This window comes from Thamnophis sirtalis, unplaced genomic scaffold, assembly GCF_051295495.1.
Source record: "Thamnophis sirtalis isolate CommonGarterSnake01/CBP01778 unplaced genomic scaffold, rThaSir2_p1.2 scaffold_6, whole genome shotgun sequence".
Lineage (NCBI taxonomy): Eukaryota > Metazoa > Chordata > Lepidosauria > Squamata > Natricidae > Thamnophis > Thamnophis sirtalis.
In genome coordinates, this window is record NW_028261386.1 from 95,186,068 (window position 1) to 95,208,715 (window position 22,648).

Below are 22,648 nucleotides of genomic sequence, written 5' to 3' on the forward strand. Positions count from 1 at the left end.
AAACTGAAACAGGCTATTTGCTGCAAGGAGGTAAGTCAATAACTATAAATGCCTACAGAATGTTCAAATTATTACTTATTTTTTAAAGACTGCTTTATTATTGTTCTAGACAACTTAAAATGAAGAAGCTTTTTAAAATAAATGCTTGATCTGAAGTGCTTTTGTATCTTCTTTTAAATAGCAGAGAATAATGTATACTTCCTGAAAGCCACATCAATTTTAACAGCAGCTGTACAAGTACAGTCTGAAATGTGATATCACACACAGTGTATATCTTCTGTAGAGTTTGCTGTTTGGTGCAAGGAGGCAAATTGCTGGAAGGCAGAGGCAGATTTTTTTTCTCTTGTTTTCATCCCCAAAAGCTAGGTGCGTCTTATACTTTGGAGCGTCTTATACTCCAAAAAATATGGTAAGTGTATCCTTGTGTCTTGGGAAGGACAAGGCGATTTGGAATCACCTGTAAAAACTATACTACTCAGCAATGTAATAGGGCTGGACAGTTGCTTTATTTGCAACTCTCTGGACTTTGCAGGACAGAGAACTGCAAATAAAGCATCTCTCTTCAAACCTTCAAAGCAGCCCACACTGGTTTAAGACTCACGTGGCTGCTTCAGTTTCTGACACTTCACTTTCTAAGCAGCATATAAACTCATCAAGAGGTTTGGCTGGTTCAACTAATAAAAAAGAAGTGTTTGGGTTGCACTTCTTCATATTTGTGAAGCGTCTGGAGCAGGGGTGGATTCTGGCAGCCACTATTGCCAGTTCAGTCATGGCCGCACACTTGCATCATGTGCGCTGCGTGTGCATGCACAGTACAATAAAAATTGTTCTGCGCATGCATAGAAGCAAAAAACAAGATGGCGGCTATGGCACCACCAAGAGAACCAGTTCGGGGGTGTGGCAGGCTGGGTCGCTGCCGGTTCCAACAACCCAGACCGCCAAACCACTACCGGTTTGGCTGAACTGGCCCAAACGGTAGGGCCCCACCACTGGTCTGGAGAAGACACTTATTCCAGGAAAATGTAGTCATTGTTAAGCTATTGATTAATTTTAAAAGTCTTAGTACTTTAAGTAGTAATTAATCTCTAATATTTTTCTTATTTCTAGCTATGTTACACCTTTCAAAGATATTTGATGCACATTTAAAAATAGCCTAGACTCCAGAAACAGATGTGACAGGAAGAATGAGATATTGTCCACTCTGAATACAAAAATAAATGAAAAACATGAACATAGATTAACATTAAATTAACATTAAAATGATAAAGACACTTTTTAAATGAAGTTTTAAAATGGATGTAGAATTTCTGTGACAGTACTTAGCATTGGTCTGCAGAATTTCCTACTAATTAGGAAAAGACTGAATATTCATTTTTGGTTCTTCTGTTCTCCTTTCTAGGACACTAATATTGAAAAATAAACTTCTAGACATTATAATTACTGAAAATAATTTGATCCAGTTTTAAGGGATTGAATTGCTTTTTAATTAAATAGGATGCTACAGTAATCCAGACAGTGCTGTGAAATATGAACTGTATGCAATTAAATTTCCCAACCTGATGCTTTATCCCTAGTCATAGGTTGTTATAACTAGTTAATACTATGGATGTTATGAATATAGTGCATTTTAATATTAACTCTGGGATATTTCATTATACTATCTGTAACATAATCACCACATCAAATTCTCAAACAGTTTTTTTCCTCTGTCTATTGCTATTAGTGCTGTGATACTGTTTTCTTTTTTCTTTCATACACAAGTTGTTTATTATTATTATAAAGCAACAACAGAATTGTATCACAGCGGCCAGTTGTTTCGCTGGATTTGGCATTGATTACTAGTCGGGCCCCACCCAGGGGCCTAGGATGTCGTAACGTATTTTCGTAATATGCGTGCAGATCCAAGCAGTGCGGCTTTTTGCATTTGACTGATGGTGATTTTGTCAATTTTTAACTGTTTTAAATGTAATTCCAGTGCTTTTGGAATAGCACCCAGTGTGCCAATTACCACTGGAATTACTACTGCTGGTTTGTGCCATAGTCGTTGAATTTCGATTTTTAAGTCCTGGTATTTTGCAATTTTTTCATGTTCCTTCTCGTCGACCCTGCTATCATCTGGTATTGCGATGTCTATGATTGTAACCTTGTTTTTCTCAACCAGTGTGATGTCTGGTGTATTATGCGCCAGTATTTTGTCGGTTTGTATACGAAAATCCCATAAGATCTTAACCATCTGATTTTCGGTGACTTTTTCAGGCTTATGTTCCCACTTGTTTGTTGTTGTTTTAATATTATAATTTTTGCACAAATTCCAATGGATCATTTGTGCTACTGAATTGTGCTGCAATTTATAATCAGTCTGCGTGATTTTTTTTACAGCAGCTGAGTATGTAATCAACAGTTTCATCAGCTTCTTTGCAAAGGCTGCATTTGGCATCATCAGAGGATTTTTTGATTTTGGCCTTAATGGCATTTGGGCGGATAGCTTGTTCTTGTGCAGCCAGGATTAGTGACTCTGTTTCTTTCTTTAATGTACCTGCTGTTAACCATAACCAAGCCTTTTCGCTGTCCACTTTATCTTTTATTTTTTCGAGAAATTGGCCATGCAATACTTTGTTCTGCCAACTCTCCATTCTTGACTTTATCACATCTTTTCTGTATTCTTGTTTCGTCTGTTGGGCCTTCAGTAGATTTTTGTTCTTTACTTCGATTAATAGATGTTCTTGACTTTCTTTTAAATAATCATCCAGTGCATGTTTTTCTTTTTCAACTATTTGCTTCACTTGTAATAATCCTCTGCCACCTGATTTTCGGGGCAGATATAGTCTATCAGTATCACCACGTGGATGTAAACTGTAGTGCATTGTCATTAGTTTCCTGGTTTTTTGGTCCAAAATGTCCAAATCAGCTTGTGTCCAGTTAACTATACCAGCTGTGTATCTTATAACTGGTATTGCCCAGGTATTTATGGCCTTGATTGTATTTCCACCATTCAATTTAGATTTCAAAATTTTCCTAAACTCTGTTGGTGTACTGTCCCGACAATAGTTTTTACTTCTCCATGCTTGATGTTATCCAACTGCAGAATGCCTAAGTATTTGTAGGCTTCATTTTCATTGCATTTAATCACTTGGCTATTGGCCATTTCAATTCCCTCACATGTAGTGATTTTGCCCCTTTTTATGGATACAGTGGCACATTTTTCCATGCCAAACTGCACTGAAATATCGGTGCTGAATACTCGGACTGTGTTTGTCAGTGATTGAATTTCTATTTCTGACTTTCCATAGAGTTTCAAATCATCCATATATAATAAATGCGAAATATTTTCAGCTTATTTGGCTGTTTGGTAGCCTAATTTCATTTTTTTTAAAGATTACTGATAGTGGGATCATCGTGATGATGAAGAGAAGGGGTGAAAGTGAATCACCCTGGAAAATTCCTCACTTGATATTAACCATTCCGTAGTTCTCATTCCCTACTGCCAACTCAGTTCTCCACTGTTTCATCGCCTTTTCAGTAAAGTATGTAATGTTTTTGCTAATGCCAGTTGTTTCTAAGCATTTTATGATCCAACTATGTGGCAATGAGTCAAATGCCTTTTTGTAATCAATCCAGACCATATTCAAGTTCGTTTTTCTGTTCTTACAATTTTCTAATATCATTTTATCAATTAGGAGCTGATCTTTTGTGCCCTGCTCCTTCTTTTGTTGCCTTTTTGCTCTACTGGCAAGATGTTGTTTGTTTCCAAATAATCCATAATGTTATCTGCAATAATGCCTGTGAGTAATTTGAAGGTTGTTGGCAAGCATGTTATTGGTCTGTAGTTTCAAGGTATTGTTCCTTTAGTTGCATCTTTCTGAATCAAGTATGTTTTTCCAGTTGTCAACCATTCATCAATTTGACCATTTTGTAAAATTTCATTCAGTTGCCTGGCCAATGTTGCATGTAAACTGGTCAGATATTTGAGCCAGAAACCATGTAATTGGTCATTTCCAGGTAATGTCCAATTCTTTACTTTTTTTACTCAATTTTTGACCATCTCAGTTGTTATTTCTAATAATAATCATCATCATCATCATCATCATCATCATCATCATCATCATCATCATGTTAATCTTTGGTGAGATTCACAGCCTTTGGGGCTGGTTGGTAGCTCAACAGCTCGAGTCCTAACCAAGGACCTAGGGACTGTTAAGGTAACATTGGAGGATATAAGCTGTTCCAAGTAGGGTGGTTTTTTGTAGAATCAAAATGTTCAAGTCTGATAAATTTAAAATTTCCAAATAGTGAGGTAGCCTTTTAGGTATTGCTCCAAGGGCTCCAATTACAATCGGGACAACAAACAATTTTCCATAGTCGCTCAACTTCAATTTGCAAGACACGGTATGTTGTGATCTTGTCTTGCTGTTTATCTTCAATTCGTGCATCTCCAGGTATTGCAATATCAATGAACCATACTTTTTTTCTTTTCAACTATTGTTATGTCAGTATGTTGTAGGCCAAGTGCCTGTCAGTCTGAATTCTGAAGTCCCACAAGATTTTGACTTTCTCATTCTCTAAAACCTTCTGAACCTGATGGTCCCAGTGGTTTTTGCTGTACTCAAATCCAAACTTTTGGCACAATTTCCAATGAATGACCTTAGCAACGCGGTCATGGCGTTGTAGGTAGTCAGTTTGTGAAATTTTGCTGCACCCACTGATCAAGTGGTCGACTGTCTCGTCTTTCTCATTACAGAGGCAACATTTGCTGTTGGTGGTAATATGTTGAATTTTTGCCTTCATGTACTTTGTGGCTAAGGGAAGGGGGGTACAGACAGAAAATGAAAGACAAAACATAGCAATACATAATTTAAAAACACACAACAGTCATACCATTCGAGACGGGGCAACAGCTCTTTAGCCCCAGGCCTGTCGGAACAGCCAGGTTTTAAGGGCTTTGCGGAAGGCCTGGAGGGTGGTGAGGGTTCGAATCTCCACGGGGAGTTCGTTCCAGAGGGTCGGAGCAGCCACAGAGAAGGCTCTCCTCCGGGTAGTCGCCAGTCGGCACTGGCTGGCGGATGGAATTCGGAGGAGGCCTAATCTGTGGGATCTAATCGGTCTAGTGGAGGTGATTGGCAGCAGGCGGTCTCTCAAGTACCCAGGTCCAATACCATGAAGGGCTTTATAAGTGACGACTAGCGCCTTGAAGCGTATCCGGAGACCAATAGGCAGCCAGTGCAGCTTGCGGAGGATAGGTGTTACGTGGGTGAACCGAGGTGCACCCACGATCGCTTGCGCGGCTGCATTCTGGACAAGCTGAAGTCTCCAAATGCTCTTCAAGGGCTGCTCCATGTAGAGCACGTTGCAGTAGTCCAGTTCAGTTCAGCTTTTGTTTTACCAAACAGCTTCAAATCATCCATGTGCACCAAGTGCTAAATTTTCAGTCCTTTCTTTGCAAGTTCGTAGTTCATCTTCTTCAAAATGATTGTCAGTGGTAGCATTGAGAGTATAAAAAGTAGGGGTGAAACTGAATCACCCTGGAAAATGCCTTGTTTAATTTCAACTTCACCCAGTACTTCTTCATTACTATAAGCTTCGTTTTCCACAGGTTCATTGAGGTTTCCATGAATTTTTGTATGTTGCTGCAGATGCCAAAGATTTTCAGGCATTTCTTGATCCAGCTATGGGGAAATGAATCAAATGCTTTCTTATAGTCTATCCAAGCCATGAACAGATTGGTTTGTCTTTTCTTTGAATTCTTTGGGATTAATTTGTCAATCAGCAGTTAGTCCTTTGTTCCTCTTGAATTTTTGCAGCATCCTTTCTGTTCTACAGGAAGCAAGTTATTTCTTTCCAAATATCCATAAATTTGGTTTGCAATGATACCAGTAAGGAGCTTGTATGTTGTTGGCAAACAGGTGATTGGCCTTTAGTTTCCAGGATGCTTTCCTTTTTCTTTATCTTTTTGGATCAAAAATGTCCTTACAGTTGTCATCCATTCATCATTTTCAGGTGTTTTTTTAAAGATCTGGTTCATTTGGGCTGCCAATCTTTTGTGCACACTTGTGCCTTTAACCAGAAGCCATGTAATTCATCTGGTCCAGGTGCACTCCAGTTCTTCACTTTTCTTGACTGTCTTTGCACCATTTCTTTTGTTATTTTCACATCTTCCATTTTATGCACTTTAATAGAATCCTCAATCTGTTTGATCCATTTTGCATTTCTGTTGTGTTTCTTGTTGTTTTCCCACAAATTCTTCCAGAATTTCAGAGCTTTCTCTTTATCAGGCTTTTCATTTGTTATTACTCCATCTCCACTTTCTAAGCTCTTATAAAACTGGTGCTGATTTGCTCTGAACTGTGAGTTTTCCTTGAATTGAGTTACTCAGTTTTCATATCTTTGAATCTTTTCACTAATGGCAACAACCCTCTGCTTCAGCTTTTCAATTACTATCGCAATCTCTTTATTCTCCAAATCGTATCTTGCTTCCAGGCTGCTTTTGACCTGCTTGTTCTTTAGCTGACCTTGCCTTAAGTTCTTCAAGTTGCTCAAGTCTTCACGAAATTTTTTGATCTTCAATTCCAAACCAATTTTCCATTTAGGCTTCCTCTTATTGCCTCTTTGGTTCTTTTGTATTTTCAAACCCAATTCTTTGGTGGTTATGAAGGCTGCTGCATACATCAGCTGGTTTGTTTCAGCTAATGTGGTTTGAATGATTTGCACAGCCTCATTGACCTTTTTTAGTACCTTTCTCAATTCTTTCCGGTCCACTTGGTTCAGCTTTGGCAAACGTGTTCTTTCAGCATCTTCCATTTGATGCTTTATTTTCTCAGCTAATTGAGCAATATCTGTTGGTGTTTGTTCTTCAGTGCTTCCTTGTTGTTTATCTTCATCCATTTCAGCATCCTCTTCTTCCCTTTCTTCCTCAGTTTGCTTTTGAGTCTTCAAATCATTCTTGATGTTACTCTTCTTTGTTGGTATACTCAGACCATTAGTTGCTTTCTCTTCTATTCCTATTAATTCTGCTGTAGTGAAAAATTTGTGGCTTAGAATTACACGTCGTTGGTCCATTAGCCTTTGTTCACTGATATCACAGTCTGTGTGGTTCACTTTCCAATCTGATGCATTCGTTTTTGAAATCCACATTTTGCTGGCTCAGACTGATAGTAAGCTTTCATAATAGAGATGTTTTCTTCCCTAGTTCAGATTTTTCGCTTTTCATTTTTTTCTTCCAGTAGCTTGTCAGCTCCATGCCCTGGTTGCCTAGCAGAGGGAGCTGAGCCCTGTAGCTCATTTTGTGCAGAATGCCCAGGAGCCATAGCATCCAACAGAACCCTTGTTGTTGTTGTTGTTGTTATTATTATTATTATAAAAATTAAAGCAATAAGCCTCTATACCTGTAGGGGAAAAGGGCAGAAGAATTGCTACAAGTAAGTGAAGGACTACCATATGTTTCTTTTAAGAATGGAATTAAAACTATACGGAAATAGGAATAGAATTAGAATAGAAGCTGGAAGGGACCTTGGAGTTCTTCTAGTCCAGCCGCCTGCTCAAGCAGGAGAACATGTACCATCTCAGACAAGTGACTGTCTAATCCCATGATGGCGAACCTATGGCGCATGTGCCATAGATGACATGTGGCGCCATCTGTGGGCATGCGAGCCATTGCCCTATGTAAGGCTCCAGCGCGCATGAGCGTGCCAGCCAGTTGATTTTCGGCCTCCCCAGGCTCCAGGAAAGCCTCCAGAGCCTGGGTAGCGTTAAAAATGGAACTTCCAGACCTACCAGAAGTTTGGAAACAGACTGTTTTCAGAGGGCTTCCGGGGGGGGGGGTATTCGCCCTCCCCAGGCTCCAGGAAAGCCTCCGGAGCTTGTAGACGGTGAAATATGGAACTTCTGTTTTTTGCCCTCCCCAGACTCCGGAGGCTTTCCTCGAGCCTCTGGGAAGGCTAAAATGGCCTCCCCCAGGCTCTGGAGGTCTTCACTGAAGCCTCCTGGTGCCAGAAATGGAGAATGTTTCCGGCCTCCAGAGGGACTTCAGATCCTGGAGGGCCGTTTTTGCCCTTTCAAAAATTTAGTAAATGGATTTGTAGGCCACATCATTTACATGATACAATTAAAATCTTGAATAAAAGATTATGTTTTGGAAAGCAGCAAAAGAGATTACAGATTACATAGATCAGAGCTAAAATATATAGTATTTTAAAACAAAACAGATAGATACCTGCAGTTTTCTTCTTTGACATCACACACTAAAGGCTTTTTGCAAAGAAGTTTCACATCTGTATCTTCCTCCTTTGAAGACTGTAAATGAGGTGCAGGCTTTACTCCAGTGTGAGTGGGACTAGGACATTTTCTGTTACTGTTATATATATAAAAAAGCAATTATTTAAAATTCTGCATTGATGCAAAACTTAAACTGGAAAATAAAGCTGAATATTACTGAGTATCTCTTATTTATTAATTGAATATAATTAGCATATACCTGGCTATTTATTTAAAGCATTTACATGAAGTCATCGTAGGTGGTTCACAAAGGCTTGAAGAAATTTTATGATTTAGATCTTGAGTTAAGTCTTGGTGGTCTGTAACCATCGTCCATGGCCACAAAAGGTTTTTAAAGGGGGTCCATGGTGAAGAAGCACTACCTTAACATATACATTTAGTCTCACAAAAAGAGAAAATGTGTAATCTAATTCTCCAGCTTTGTATGCATCTGATTTAAAGATTTGTCTTCAATAAAACCATGCATTGCCGTGTTTCCCCAAAAATACGATAGGGTCTTATTTTCTTCTTACTTACAAAATATGGCTTTGGGCTTATTATAGGGTAGGGCTTATTGTTTTGGAGTTGCTGGGCAGCTGCTTCCTTGAGAACTGGCTCCCAAAGAGCCAGGCACAGCCTCAGGGGCGAAGCAGCCATGAGGTGACCAAGCTCACGAGCAACCGCCCGGCAAACCCCCTCTCCAGCCGGGTAGAGCACCATTCACTGACCTAGGGGTATCCTTAAGGCACCAAGCCACGTGGTGCTCTGCCCACTCCCCAGCTCCCGCGGCTTGGAACATTAGTCAGTGCATGCTGGGCTGGAGAAGGGGGTTGAGCGAGCGTCTGTTCTGCCCTCAGCAGGCATGCCTCCTAGCCTCAACATGTCCGGGCCCAGCTCGCCCTGCAGCAGCCGACGTGGCGCTCCGAGCATAACGTCTTCTCCAGTTCCAAACTCCCACACTCAGATGCTGAGTCTTCTAGCAGTGGAGCGGCTGGAAGACTCTCTGTCTGGAAGACTCTCTTACAGAGTCTTCCAGCAGCCAGCCCACAACCACAGAGCGCACTCCTAGAGCGGCCGCTGCTGGAAGACTCGGCAGCCGAGTTTGGAACCGGAGAAGACGTTATGCTTGGAGTGCGGCAGCAGCTGTTGCTGCTGCAGGGAGAGCTGGGCAACTACCCCCTCCGGTCAGGCAGAACACCACTCCCCAACCTAGAGGTATCCCAAAGGCGGCAAGCAATGTGAGGGCCTTTCTCTCCAACTCCTGCAGCTTGGCCCCTTCAGGATACCGGTGAGTGGTGGTCTGCCTGGCCAGAGACGGGGGGGATTGTCCGGAGGGTTATTTTCGGTGGTGGGCTTATATTTTTGTTCACGCAAAAAATGTGGCAAGGCTTTAGTTTCAGGACAGGTTGTATTTTCGGAGAAACACAGTATAAATATGAGCATGTGTATAATCGATATATGCCATCAACAAAAGACATTTATACTTATCAGGATTGAAATCACTGCAATTTGTTCCCAATGCCCAATGGGATTTGGGATTGTTATTTCTTGATCAGCAGTTCCCCATGGCTTTTCTTTTTGAAATGTAGAAAGATTCAAACACATTTTCTGATGATATATGGGATTAAACTGCTCAAGAGGAAGAAAAAAGCCCAAATCCCCTGGGAATAACTAGAACCTTACAACGGAGACCAAAAGCACTTCTCTTTCAGTCTTAGAAATACATACTGATGAGTCACAAGCATTTCCAAGTTCTTCTCACAAGTGCAAAATGAACTTACTTAAAGAATTCACATTTTTTTAAAAAAAAAATCAGTCAAGGCCTTTTGAGTTTGCCCCTGTATCCTGAAACAAACATCACACAAGACAACATATGTACTTCAGGATCAGCCACGCACATAAAACACATATAGTACAATAATGTTTCAGCATAATTTCATTGACATAGTTACTTGATTATAGGAGAGGCTGATCTTTCATTTATTTCTGATTTTCGATTCCAATGCATAGGTGGATTATTTAAAGGGGTCTCCCCACTTAAACGGTCCGAAAGAGTATGTTCTTTGTTCAGGTTTATTTCAGAATACGGGCAGTTGATCACACTGAAAATTAGAGACAGTGAAGGAAAAACAGAAGATTAGACACTAAAGCACTTCCTGGTTGAAACAAACAAACATCATATTGGTTACGATTTCTTTACAATTATTTGGAATTCATTAACAGACAGAAGCATAAATGCCTTGTGTTCCTAACAGCAGCATCACTTTCTGCCAAGTATATTGAAGCATACAATGTTTATTTTCAGAGAAGCTTGTTATGAAGCTTATTCATTTGTGATGGATATTTATAATTTAAAGACAAATATTTTCTTTATTATTAGAAATAAGAAAGCCATATTCTCAAGGGTCAATAGGTTAAAGGAATGAACAAAATAACACAGTACTCTGACAGGGTAGCAAGAATTATGAATAAAAATGGGTTGTTTCTCCTTTTTCACTTTTCCTTTCTTTTTTGTGGGACCATTCTATTGAGACTACCATATTTTTTGCACCGGTGTATAAGATGCACCAAGATTGCAAAGAAGTAAGAATTTTTTTTTGTCATTCCCTTCCCCCCACCCCCACCCCAAAAATTGAGGTGTTTCTGCCTTCCCCCAGTCCCCAGAAGCACTCTGCAGGCTTCAGCAGGGCTGGGGGAAGGCAAAAAACCGCTGTTTTTGTGAAAAACCGGAGGAAAATGGGACTTTTTTCACAAGAATGGAGGCATTTTTGCCTTCCCCCAGGCCTGCTGAAGCATGCAGAGTGCTTCTGGGGACTGGGGGAAGGCAGAAACACCTCAATTTTTGCAAAAACTGCCTTTTTTTCACTCATTTTTTTTTTTTTTTGCAAAAACTATTTTTTGCCTTCCCCTAGCCCTGCTGAAGCCTGCAGAGTGCTTTTGAGGGGGGGGGGGAGGCAAAAACGCCTCCATTTTTTGTGAGAAACAGCCCGTTTTTCGCAAAAATGGGATGCAGGGGGCAGGACTTCGGGAGGCCAAAAATAAATGTATTCAATGTATAAGACGCACCAACATTTCCACACTCTTAGTGGGGAAAAAGGTGTGTCTTATACTCTGAAAAATACGGTGTGTGTGTATACACACACACACACACACACACACACATTATATGTATGTATGTATGTATGTATGTATGTATGTATGTATGTATGTATTTATGTATGTATGTATGTATGTATGTTATTTTAACTAAATATTATTGCCATGTTGTATCACATGACAAGAAAATATATGAAGTCTTGCATTTTATGAATTTTCTTAAGAGGAAAGAAAAGTAATTACAAATATCAGTGTGAGGATCACAGTCTATCTCAGGTTTTTCCAACTTTCAGGTTGTGGAGCTGTTCATTTTAAAAAAAACCACTTTAATCTGATCAAGAGACAAAGCTCTTAATAGAAAACTGGCAATGTTCAAGTGAATACTTTTTTTTAGTCTTTCATGGAACCTCATTAACTGCTTGAGGAATCTGAAGGTTCCCCAAAAGACCATTCAAAAATGTCACTTCCATCCTATTGTTCCATGTGATACTAATCTTCAGTATCTCTATTCCTCAATTTAGCTTCTTCAGATAAAAGCAGCCAGCTTTATTTTCCCCGAACTTTTGAAAAGATAACCCTGTTTATGAAATCAGCAAAGATACCATAGTATTACTGAATCCAAACATTTTACTGTTGCCTACTTGCTTTCCTTCAATATTCTTTTCTAAAGTCAGGAAATTGTAAAAATGAGCACAAATTAGCTTATGCTCAGTGTCATAAAGTTTGGAAGTCAATTCTTTATTATAGTCTGTTGTTTTTCTTCTTTTTTCCTTTTCCTTTTCTTTTTTCTGGATCTTTTTCCAGTTTAGTTTGCATCAGGTTTTACTGGGTTTATTAAAAATTTCAGTAAGATTTTTCTTGTCAATAAACTGAAGCACCTGACTTCATGAGATATGTTATTTCTTTTCCACCCAAGAAGGCCTTTCTTCATATGTTTTTTTTTTAAAAAATCCTAACATTTTATCTGCTGCTTCTTTTTCTCCCAAAGCCAATGACATTTTCCCACATACTATCTCACATTTCACTAATTGTGACAAAATTATCACAAACCTCTTGAGAATCCTAACCAAATGCCTATTCATTATGAAATGTTAGCCACAAAAGCAGTCTAGTTTGTGTAACGTTTAGCTCATTTTTAATAGTCCATAACACACTTTTTGAGGTTTAAATTAAAGCTGTGCACTAAAAAAAACCTTCATTCTCGTATTAATCTATTTTTGTTCATACCATTTTTCTGCAAATATTTAAAGATTTAAGCATTATGTCTTTTCAAATAAGGCACATTTATCATTTCACTGACTTCATCAGCTACAAGGAGTCAATATATTTTGTCACTTTCTTACAAATCAGTGGATTCTTTTTCATCCTGATCATTTTATGCTCAAAAGAGCGGTGCCCGTTTATTTAAGTTCAATAATATGAATGAGGGCATGGAAATCACTGGTTGATAGTTGCATGCAGAAAGTCAGATGTTAAACTCTTAGACTTCTAAGTCAGCAGGCCTCTGATGCTAAAGACTCAAAGTGGTGGCTCCCTCCCTTTGGCACATCATACCTTCAGAAATTAGACCAGTTTCCACTTTGACACTCTTTCAAAAGGCTTTGAAGACTTGGAAATCCAAAGTGGGATGGAACCCATCAAGTGGCTCCTTTGATTGTGTGTTGTTCCGTTGGGAGGAAATTATTGTTTTTTGTTTTTTCTACTTGTAAATCGCCTAGAGTCATTGTGAGCAAGTAGGTGGCCATATAAATTTCAGGAAAGAAGGGAGGGAGGGAAGGAGGGTGGAAGGGTAAGTATGTCAGTTCATGCCAAAGAAAATCAATATTGTACCACAAGTCTGGAAGAGAGAAAGACTAGACTTGAGATTTTGGGAATTGCCTTTGTTCTGCTGAACAACCTTTCTTAATGATAAACATGAATACAGCAACTCAGTCAAATGTGTGCAGTTCACATGTCTATATACACAAATATGTATGTAGTCTTGAATATACATACCCTGAGACCAGGGTATTGTAGAACCTGCTATAACGGAAAAACGCCTGAGAAAATCGGCAACCTGATTCGGAGTCTTGCGAGAAGGGGTCCCAGCAACAGAGCGCAATTCGGGGGACCGAAAGGGGTGGCATTCTAAGGGGTCGCCGCTGTCGGACGGCTTCTGGTCCACGCGGCCGCCCCGAGTAACTTCTGCAGCATTCGGCGATGATGACGGAAATGGTGCCGCCGCGCTGAAGACGCCGTTCTCGGCGTTTCATGGCCCTAGTCCTGGTTCTTTTGGCTATTTTTGGCTGTTTTCTTGCTGACTGGGAGGAGCCCCTCGAGTGACCTGGCTGCTTGAGGACTATTGCTATCAAAGAGGAGGTGGGTGTATTGGAACGGCGCTGCACGAGGCGAGGCGGCTGGCCTTTTCATCTCTGGCCTATTTATTGCTTCCGCGGTCTCCTAGGCGCCCCCCTCCCTCAGCCTCAGCGGTCTATGTTGCTTGGCGTTTTCTGGCACTCCCTGACATCCTTGCCCCCGCTTTTGGGATTTCTTGGACTTTGTGGGCCTGTTTTAGAGAGGGGGGTAGGCAGCCTGGTATGGCGCTGTAAGAGACTAGACTGCTGGCCTCGTTGCCACTGCCACGACCCTCTAGACTCCCCCCTCCTCCATCTTACTGGACTCAACCTTCCCCTGTGGTGCGCCCTTCCTTTGTGTGTCCTCTGTTTGCCCTCATGCATATGGGGCCTTTTGTCATCTGGCTTCCCTGATCACGGCTGCTGGACTTTGGATTTGCGATCTGGCCCCATCTGGTGTGACCACCACTGCCCATTGATGCCCGGGGACACCACCTCAGCCCCTGCAGACTTTTTTTGGACCTCTATATTACTACACCATCTTATTACTACACCATCCTATCGCACGAGAAAGGGGGAAGACAAACTTTCTCTCCCTCTATATCTCCGCTAACTTCAGCAGACTGGACTCTTTGAACCCGCCACAAACTTTGTATGAACTTTGCACATTTTAACAGCGGCGTAATTTTTCTTTTTGTATGGGGTATGTATGTGATGGATGGTTGATGGTTGTACCCACTTTTATTAATCTTTATTATCATTGTACCCTATAATTTTAAATTGACTTATGTGGGGACTGTATGAGTGAGTGAGTGACTGTGTATGTATGAGAGGACTGGGAGTACAGCCGGGTGCCTCCTCCATTGAGTGCTATTGCAGAAGTGGTAGGGGGCCCAGGCCTACCTCCTATCCTAGAATGATTGAGATAAATGGCCTGCCGGAGAGAGTGGAGGCTACGGGAGGGGAAATGGGGTCCATGGGTCCGGGAGTGGGCCGGAACATTATGGTCATGACAGGGAGGAGCAGGTACGACGGGAACTTCAGGGCTAGCCATTACCGGGGAAGGAGGGTCCGCTACGTCACAGCGATCCCTCCTTCTGGCCCTGTTAGTTCCACTCCAGGACCAGATGGTGAGAGTGGTCAGGGCCCTGGTCTCAGGCTGTTGTTGCTAAATGCCAGGTCTGTGGTTCACAATGCTCCCCTCGTCCGGGACCTAATATTAGACGAGGGGGCAGACCTGGCATGTATTACTGAAACCTGGCTGGGCCCGGAGGGAGGAGTCCCCCTCACTGAAATGTGCCTAGAATGGTTTCAGGTGCTTCATCAGCCGCGACCCCAGGGACCCCAGGGGTGGGGGAGTGGCTGTCATCATCCGAGGGTCATTAGTTCCTCGTAGGATCCCTGCTCCAGAGCTTGTCGGGTGGAGTCCTTGTTGGTGAAGTTGGACCTTGAGGGTCAAGTGGGCTTGTTGTTAACGTACCTTCCCTCGCAGCAGCCCTCCCCTCGCTCCTCGAGTCAGTAGCCGAGCTGGCGGTAGAGTTCCCCAGGCTTATGGTGCTGGGGGATTTCAACCTGCCTTCGCTCGGTGAACACTGATGGGGTGTTCATGAGTTCATGGCTTCCATGACAGCCATGGACTTGACCCAAGTAATCCGGGGTTCGACTCACTCAGCAGGTCACACACTTGACCTTGTATTCCTCTCAGAGCAGTGGAGACGTGATCTAGATTTGAGGGGCATTAAGATCTTGCCCTTGTCATGGTCTGATCACTTCCTACTGAGGCTTGACTTTCGGAAATCAATCCCCCACTGTAGGGAGGAGGAACTGATTAGGTGGCTCCGCCCCAGGCGCCTGATGGACCCTATGGGATTTCAGACGGCGCTTGGAGAAATACCTGACGCTCTCGTCCACAGTCGAGTAGAGTCCTTAGTCGCTGCTTGGAATACAGCGGCGGCGGGGGCTCTAAACCGGATTGCGCCTTTACGGCCTCTCCGAGGTAGTGAATCCAGGGGGGCTCCTTGAAGCGCCAAAAGAGATGCCTAAAGTGCCGCTCGAGGGCCAGTATCTCTGAATCAGACCGAGCACTGATTAGAGCCTATATCAGGACCTATCTCGTGGCAATATGGGTGGCAAAATGTGCGCATTTTGCCACTCTTATTGCATCCGCTGAATCGCGCCCAGCCGCCTTGTTTAGAATAGCCCGCTCCCTCTTGAAAGGGAGGGATGTGGACGGCCCTTTACAGGGTAGAGCTGAGGAATTTGTTCAGTTTCTAATGGATAAAGTCGCTCAGATTCGGACAGATCTGGACTCCAATTGCATGGTACCAGCTGAGGTACCAGGGGAAGGTCTTGAGTGGATTTCATGGAGCGAGTTTCAACTTGTCGCTCCTGAGGAAGTGGACAAGGCCATGGGAGCGGTGAGTGCCTCCACCTGTATACTGGACCCATGCCCCTCCTGGCTGGTCTCGACCAGCAGGGAGATGACACGTGGCTGGATTCAGACGATAGTTAACACCTCTCTTCGGGAAGGATCCTTCCCGCACCTCCTAAAGGATGCGGTGGTGAGACCCCTTCCTGAAGAAACCTGCTCTGGATCCAGCCATTTTGAGTAACTATCGTCCAGTCTCCAACCTCCCCTTTGTAGGGAAGTTGTTGAGAAAGTGGTGGCCTTTCAACTCCGGCGGTCCTTGGATGAAACCGATTATCTGGATTCCTTTCAGTCTGGTTTCAAGCCTGATTACAGCACGGAAACTGCTTTTAGTCGCACTGATCGATGATCTCTGGCGAGCCAGGGATAGGGGTCACTCCTCTATCCTAATGCTTCTTGACCTCTCAGCGGCCTTCAATACCATCGACCATGGTATCCTTCTGCGACAGTTGTGAGAGGTGGGAGTGGGAGGCACTGTTCTTCGGTGGTTCTCCTACCTCTTGGACAGGTCACAGTCGGTGTTGGTCGGAGGGCAGAGATCGACCCCTAGGCCCCTCAATTATGGGGTGCCGCAGGGTTCGGTCCTGTCCCCCCTCCTATTTAACATCTACATGAAGCCGCTGGGTGAGATCATATGCCAGCACGGGATTAAATATCATCAATATGCGGACGATACACAACTGTATCTGTCCGCCCCATGTCAACTCAGTGAAGCAGTAGAAGTGATGTGCCAGTGCCTGGAGGCTGTCAGGGTGTGGGAACAAACAAGCTTGCACTCAATCCCGACAAGACTGAGTGGCTATTGATGCTCCCTCCCAAGGATGTTCCAGCTATTCCATCTCTTAGCCTGGGGGGTGAAATTATACGCCCCTCAGAGAGGGCTCACAATTTGGGAGTCCTCCTGGATCCGCAGCTGACACTAGAACACCATCTGTTGGCTGTGACCAGGAGGGCCTTTGCCCAAGTTCGCTTGGTGCACCAATTGCAACCCTATCTGGACCGGGAGGCCCTTCGGATAGTCACTCACGCCCTCGTCACCTCAAGACTGGATTACTGTAACGCGCTCTACATGGGGCTGCCCATGAAGAGTGTTCGAAGACTTCAGCTAGTCCAGAATGCAGCCGCGCGAGCGATTGTGGGTGCACCTAGGTACACCCACATTACACCTATCCTCCGCGAGCTGCACTGGCTTCCCATTGGTCTCCAGACATGCTTCAAGGTGCTAGTCATTACTTTTAAAGCCCTACATGGTATTGGACCTGGTTACCTGAGAGACCACCTCCTGTCAGTTACCTCCCAGAGACCTATTAGATCGCACAGACTAGGCCTCCTCCAGATTCCATCTGCCGGCCAATGTCGGCTGGCGACCCCCCGGGGGAGGGCCTTCTCTGCAGCTGCTCCGGCCCTATGGAACAATCTCCCTGTTGAGATCCGGACCTTTACTACCCTTCCGGCCTTCCGCAAAGCGACCAAGACCTGGCTGTTCTGGCAGGCCTGGGGCTGTTGAATTATCCAGCCCCATCCTAAGTTATGAATGCTGTTGAATTTTTAATTGTTGTTTTTATTTTTTATATCCACCCTTCCCTTTTTTATTTGTAAGCCGCCCTTAGTCTTCTGAGAGTGGACGGCATACAAGCTAATTAAATAAATAAAATAAATAAATAAATGTAATCTGCATTGTGTGGTGTGCTTCAATTAGTCAACCAATATACAATCATTAATTCGATTATTTCTTTCTTCCATAGTTCCCTGCTGACCCATGCAGGTGCAATAGGTTTTCTACCTCCACAATGATGCTTAGCCTGGGATTTTCCTCACTCAGTTAATATGCTTTTTTTCAATCCTTTCTAGTGTATTAAGAGAAAAGCCTTATTGTGAACAAGATAATTAGGCTCATATTATTATATATAAATTTGCAGCCCTGTAGAATAGAAGCAACATTTGAAATAAAGACCTTCAGTTTTGACTGCAGATACCTACAAAAATTCTTAATGATTTTGCAATGATGCAGAATGGAAAGAAAAGTAGAATTAATTAGTTCCATCTACTACTGACTTTGTTTATCTTAATCCCTGACTATTAGCTCAATCAACTATTAGCCATCAACCACCATTTCCATTCTATCTATCCTTTGAAGCCAACAGATTTTTAAAACAGTGAGTAAAGATAGGCTCCAAGCCTCTATATCCGTGATGGCAAACCTATGGCACGCAGAGTCCTCTCTGTGGGCATGCACACCATTGCCAGCTGCTCTTCTGGTTTCCGGCACACGCATGTGCGCCAGACAACTGGTCTTTGCCCGTGCCAGAGCACTGGAAACCCAAAGACTATGTGGCCGGCGCATGCATACTGGACTTCAGGTTTCCAGCACTGGTGCACATGCACACATTCTGGTTTGGGCACTTAGTGCCAAAAAGGTTCGTCATCATTGCTCTGTATAACAAGCCTTTTATTACTGAGCGAATGTTAATTGATTTACTCCATAAATTGAGGCAGAGCTTTTGAACACAATGGGATTGTATTTCCCCTTCAAGTAAAACATGAACATTGGATGTTTGTGAAGAATAACAAATTATACAATTCGCTTGACAGCAATTTTGCTAAAGAAGGGATTTTTCAAGCTTTTAGGATTTAAATTTAAGTAATTACTATATAGATCATAAGTATGCTTAATAGAATAATAGAGCTCTCAATGTTATCTCCTAGTTTCAAGGCAATACAAAGCAAAAGAAACACAGTATTTCTGTATTAACTCTTTGAGAACTTTATTGCAGTGTACATGCACTATAAATTTCGAAGAGCACTAAGCAAAACTAAGAAACACTAGAAAAATGGGGAATTAATGGATTAATCCTTCGAAATAAGAGCAATAGGAACAAATGCAAGGGAAAAACCTGTTACAATTGTATTGGAATCTTGTGCATGAGACTTTCTCCCATACCTGTTCCATACCTGACCCATCCAACCTCACTGAAATATAGACTTAATTTCTCAGAACAAAGTGAAATTTCAACATCTACATGAAATTATTGAGAGATTTCTAGTGTATGCAAGGTAATTTTATTTTAATGTATGCCAATTAGTGTACATTCAAAGTCACAATAAAGTATTGCATTGTATTGTATTTCTATTCTGTTCTGTTCATTATGTTAAGAGGTCACTAATATGTTGATTACACTCAGGTGGATGGAGGACAAAAAGAAAAGAAATCAACCCACTAATATTGTAGAGATATTGATTATAGTGCTTTGTCCATTATCTGTCTGCTTTGGATTGAATGGCTTTCTTCTAAAAGGTTATATTTGCATTTTGAAATATTCTTTCAACTTGATGAACAGATTTTGATTTACTCAGATTAATAGAATATGTAGAAGTCTACCAAATGAAGTCTTGTTATACCATGTTTCCCTGAAAATAAGTTCGGGTCTTATATTAATTTTTGCTCCAAAAGATATATTAAGATTAATTTCCCATTAGGTCTTATTTCTGGGGAAATGCAGGTACTAAATTCATCCGTTTTGATGTCTTAACTGGGGTTTATTTTTGGGATAAGGCTTATATTACGAGCACCTTGAAAAATCATGCTTATTTTCCAATTAGGCCTTATTTTAAGGGAAACATGGTAGCTATTCACAATCTGCTAGTTTACTGTTGAGGGATTCCCTTAAAACATACTGCAGGGATAGGACCAAAATGAGAAATTGGGGAAGATAATGAGAAAAATAAAAATCAATATTATAGCAGGATCCAATCTGAGTCAGCCACAAGGACTGGAACTTTAGTCTTCCGAGCTTTCAGATTCATACTGAAGCCCATCCACAGGTAATTTCTCTCAAGTAGAGTGTGTGCTTTGGATTTTTTATATCCACAAAATACAGAATAGTCCAACACACAGAATAGCCCAATAGCCAATAGCACCCGTTCTTTTGGGAAAATTCTCTGAGGATGGGCTCCAGTACAAGTCCGAAAATTCAGAAGACAAGTTATATAATTAAAGCCTATCTGCTGTTATGTCTTGAAGTCTCAAGCAAGGTTCAGTGAGTGTCCTTTTCCCACATCTCCCCATCAAATAAGGTGAGGAAAATGGAAGTTAAAAGAATGTTTATTAATGAAGCTTAAATGTGGAATGTCCTCCCAAGAGAAGATAACTTGGTATCCATGATATAGCCTATTTTTTCTCCCAAATATTTTCAATTTTGTGATACAGGTAATCATTGGCTTACAAGTTATGGCAGAATTGAAAAAAATTACTTATGGACTGAAAGCTATTGATTGCCATACAACCTTGTGGTCACGTGATTATATTTGAGGCACTTAGCAACTAGCTTGCATTTACAACCAATTGCAGCATCCTGCAATCACATTTTATGGGGCTTTTTACAGGCTTGGAGGGTTTGGGATCTTGTTTTGTTTTTTGTTGGCAAAAAAACAACCATCAGATGAGTTGGATTTGGACCGACGAACACATGACTTGTTTAACAACCTTTGTAAAGATGGTTGTAAAGTCGAGTCTGGTCATATAGCGACTCGACCTACAAATTAAATGACTTATGACCAAAATTCTGAGCTCAATACAAGGATTACCTATATTCCATCTTCCATGTTGGCTCGTGTATATTACTACTTGTAATATTGTACATTACTAACTACTGGTGGCCTCAGCCAATTGAAAATATTCTTATTTTTGTCATTTTGTATTTGTGAATAATTTACACTTACATATAGTTTAGAGCATGCAGGTATGTAGTTTAGTAACTTGGATAATAACTTGACAATAACTTATTAAATAATTTTAGTAACTTAAATTACAAAACATTTGGCATGTCTACTCTATTCCATATAGCTGGAGTTCTCATAAAGAAACACAAGATATTGAGTAATTCATTTGTATGCAAATCTGAATCTTTTTTATTACTGTAGAACTCCAAGGTCCTTATTAACATTTGCATTTAAAAAGACATTCATTAGAGCCCTGTCATACTTTGTCACTGCACATTTTCATCCAACTTAAGCATTGTGCTATCAGAAAATGACTGATCAACTTGCTTTCAGACAAGGGGTGGGTTCCTGCCAGTTCTAATCTCTTCTATAGAAGAGGTTCCACAAATCTGCAGTGCCGTTTAGAACCGGTTCCAGCTCCCTCCCCCGCCCATCTGCACATAATCAAGATGAAGAGCGAGAGGAGGAATTCTGGGAGTTGAAGTCCACAAGTCTTAAAGCTGTCAAGTTTGAACACCCCTGGGGTTTTTTTTCTAAAGGGTTAGGGGTGCAAGGGTCTTGTAACTTGACAGATTTAAGACTTGCATGCTTCAAATGCCAGAGTTTCTGAGCCAACATTTTGGTTATTAAGTGATTTTCACCACATTTTACAAGTTGGTCACACCCACCCAGTCACATGGCCATCAAGCCACTCCCACAAAGCAGGCCACACCTACAGAAGAGGTTCTAAAAAAATTGAAACCCACCACTGTTTCAGACATTTACTTGACAACATAAATGCACCTTGTCATGAACATTTCCAAAAGTATATTTAAGTAAAAGTTTCAACAGAGATTTTAAAAAAACAGTGGATTGAAGTCTGATGTAAATGACTATACCCATTTTATCCTACATCTGTTAATTCAAATGGAATTTTGATTTGAGAGTTCAGGGACAAAATGGATTTGCTCAGGGAGAATATCAACATTATGTTAGTTCCATGAGTGCTACTTACACTCTTAAATTTCAATGCTTTTCGTATAGCAAATTTGTAACCACTTTAAATTACAAACCACAGTAGCAGAAAATACAAGTTATTACAACTATTTTATGGTTTTAAGTAAAAGCATTATTTTCATAGGTTAGTTCCCCATTCTTAGTCATAGTTACTAACATCTAGTTGCTGACAGGAAGCCCATAAGATAATAGCACCTTTCTGCTCTTTTTTCCTAGAACTGATAATCAAAAAATACAATAATAAATGTAGTGTGTATTTATTGACTCCCACTACACATGCTATTTTCCACTCCATCTTAAGGAAAATATTTAAGCCCACAATTTATTAAGAGGCAAAAATGAAACCCAGTAAGCCTAATTCCTCAAACTATTAATTTAGCCAAGTAGGTTAGTTAGAATCAATATAATGCCTGGTCACTGAATGCATTTTTCTTTGTTATTGGTCTAAGGCATTCATAATTCAAATACAAATAAACACGTATTTAGGCAAAAGGTAAAATCTGCATTCTAGTCAAGATCCATCCAAGGAGAAGGGGCAGCCCTGAGAATTTTTTAGATAGAATAGCAGATAAATATCAGGTAGAGTTTTTTAAAAGGTATTCTTTCTTATATCCCATATAAATGAGGACCTGAAAAACTGAACACTAAAGAAGAGTATTGGTTTTCATGTTCACTGTAAAATATTGAAATTGAATACATACTTGAGTTGTGATTTAGTCAAATGACAAATGTATAATATTTACTGATCAATTTCAATACAACTGAAACATTTTGTTGAACTTTGACTCATAATAACTTACAGACTTCAAATATTTGGTTTATAGAATAA

General features: G+C 41.2%; 1 protein-coding gene across 3 annotated transcripts in view; it reads right to left on the reverse strand.

Moving 5' to 3' along the window:
- The window catches only part of L3MBTL3 (L3MBTL histone methyl-lysine binding protein 3), a 102,104-nt gene that overhangs the window by 11,824 nt on the left and 67,632 nt on the right, over positions 1-22,648 (reverse strand). For all 3 annotated transcript variants that reach the window (XM_087718501.1, XM_087718499.1, XM_087718500.1), the window contains exons 17-18: positions 10,200-10,349; positions 8,207-8,344 (exon numbers count right to left, since the gene is read on the reverse strand). In XM_087718501.1, coding sequence (XP_087574627.1) covers positions 8,207-8,344; positions 10,200-10,349 — 288 coding nt within the window. The remainder of the gene's footprint in view (positions 1-8,206; positions 8,345-10,199; positions 10,350-22,648) is intronic.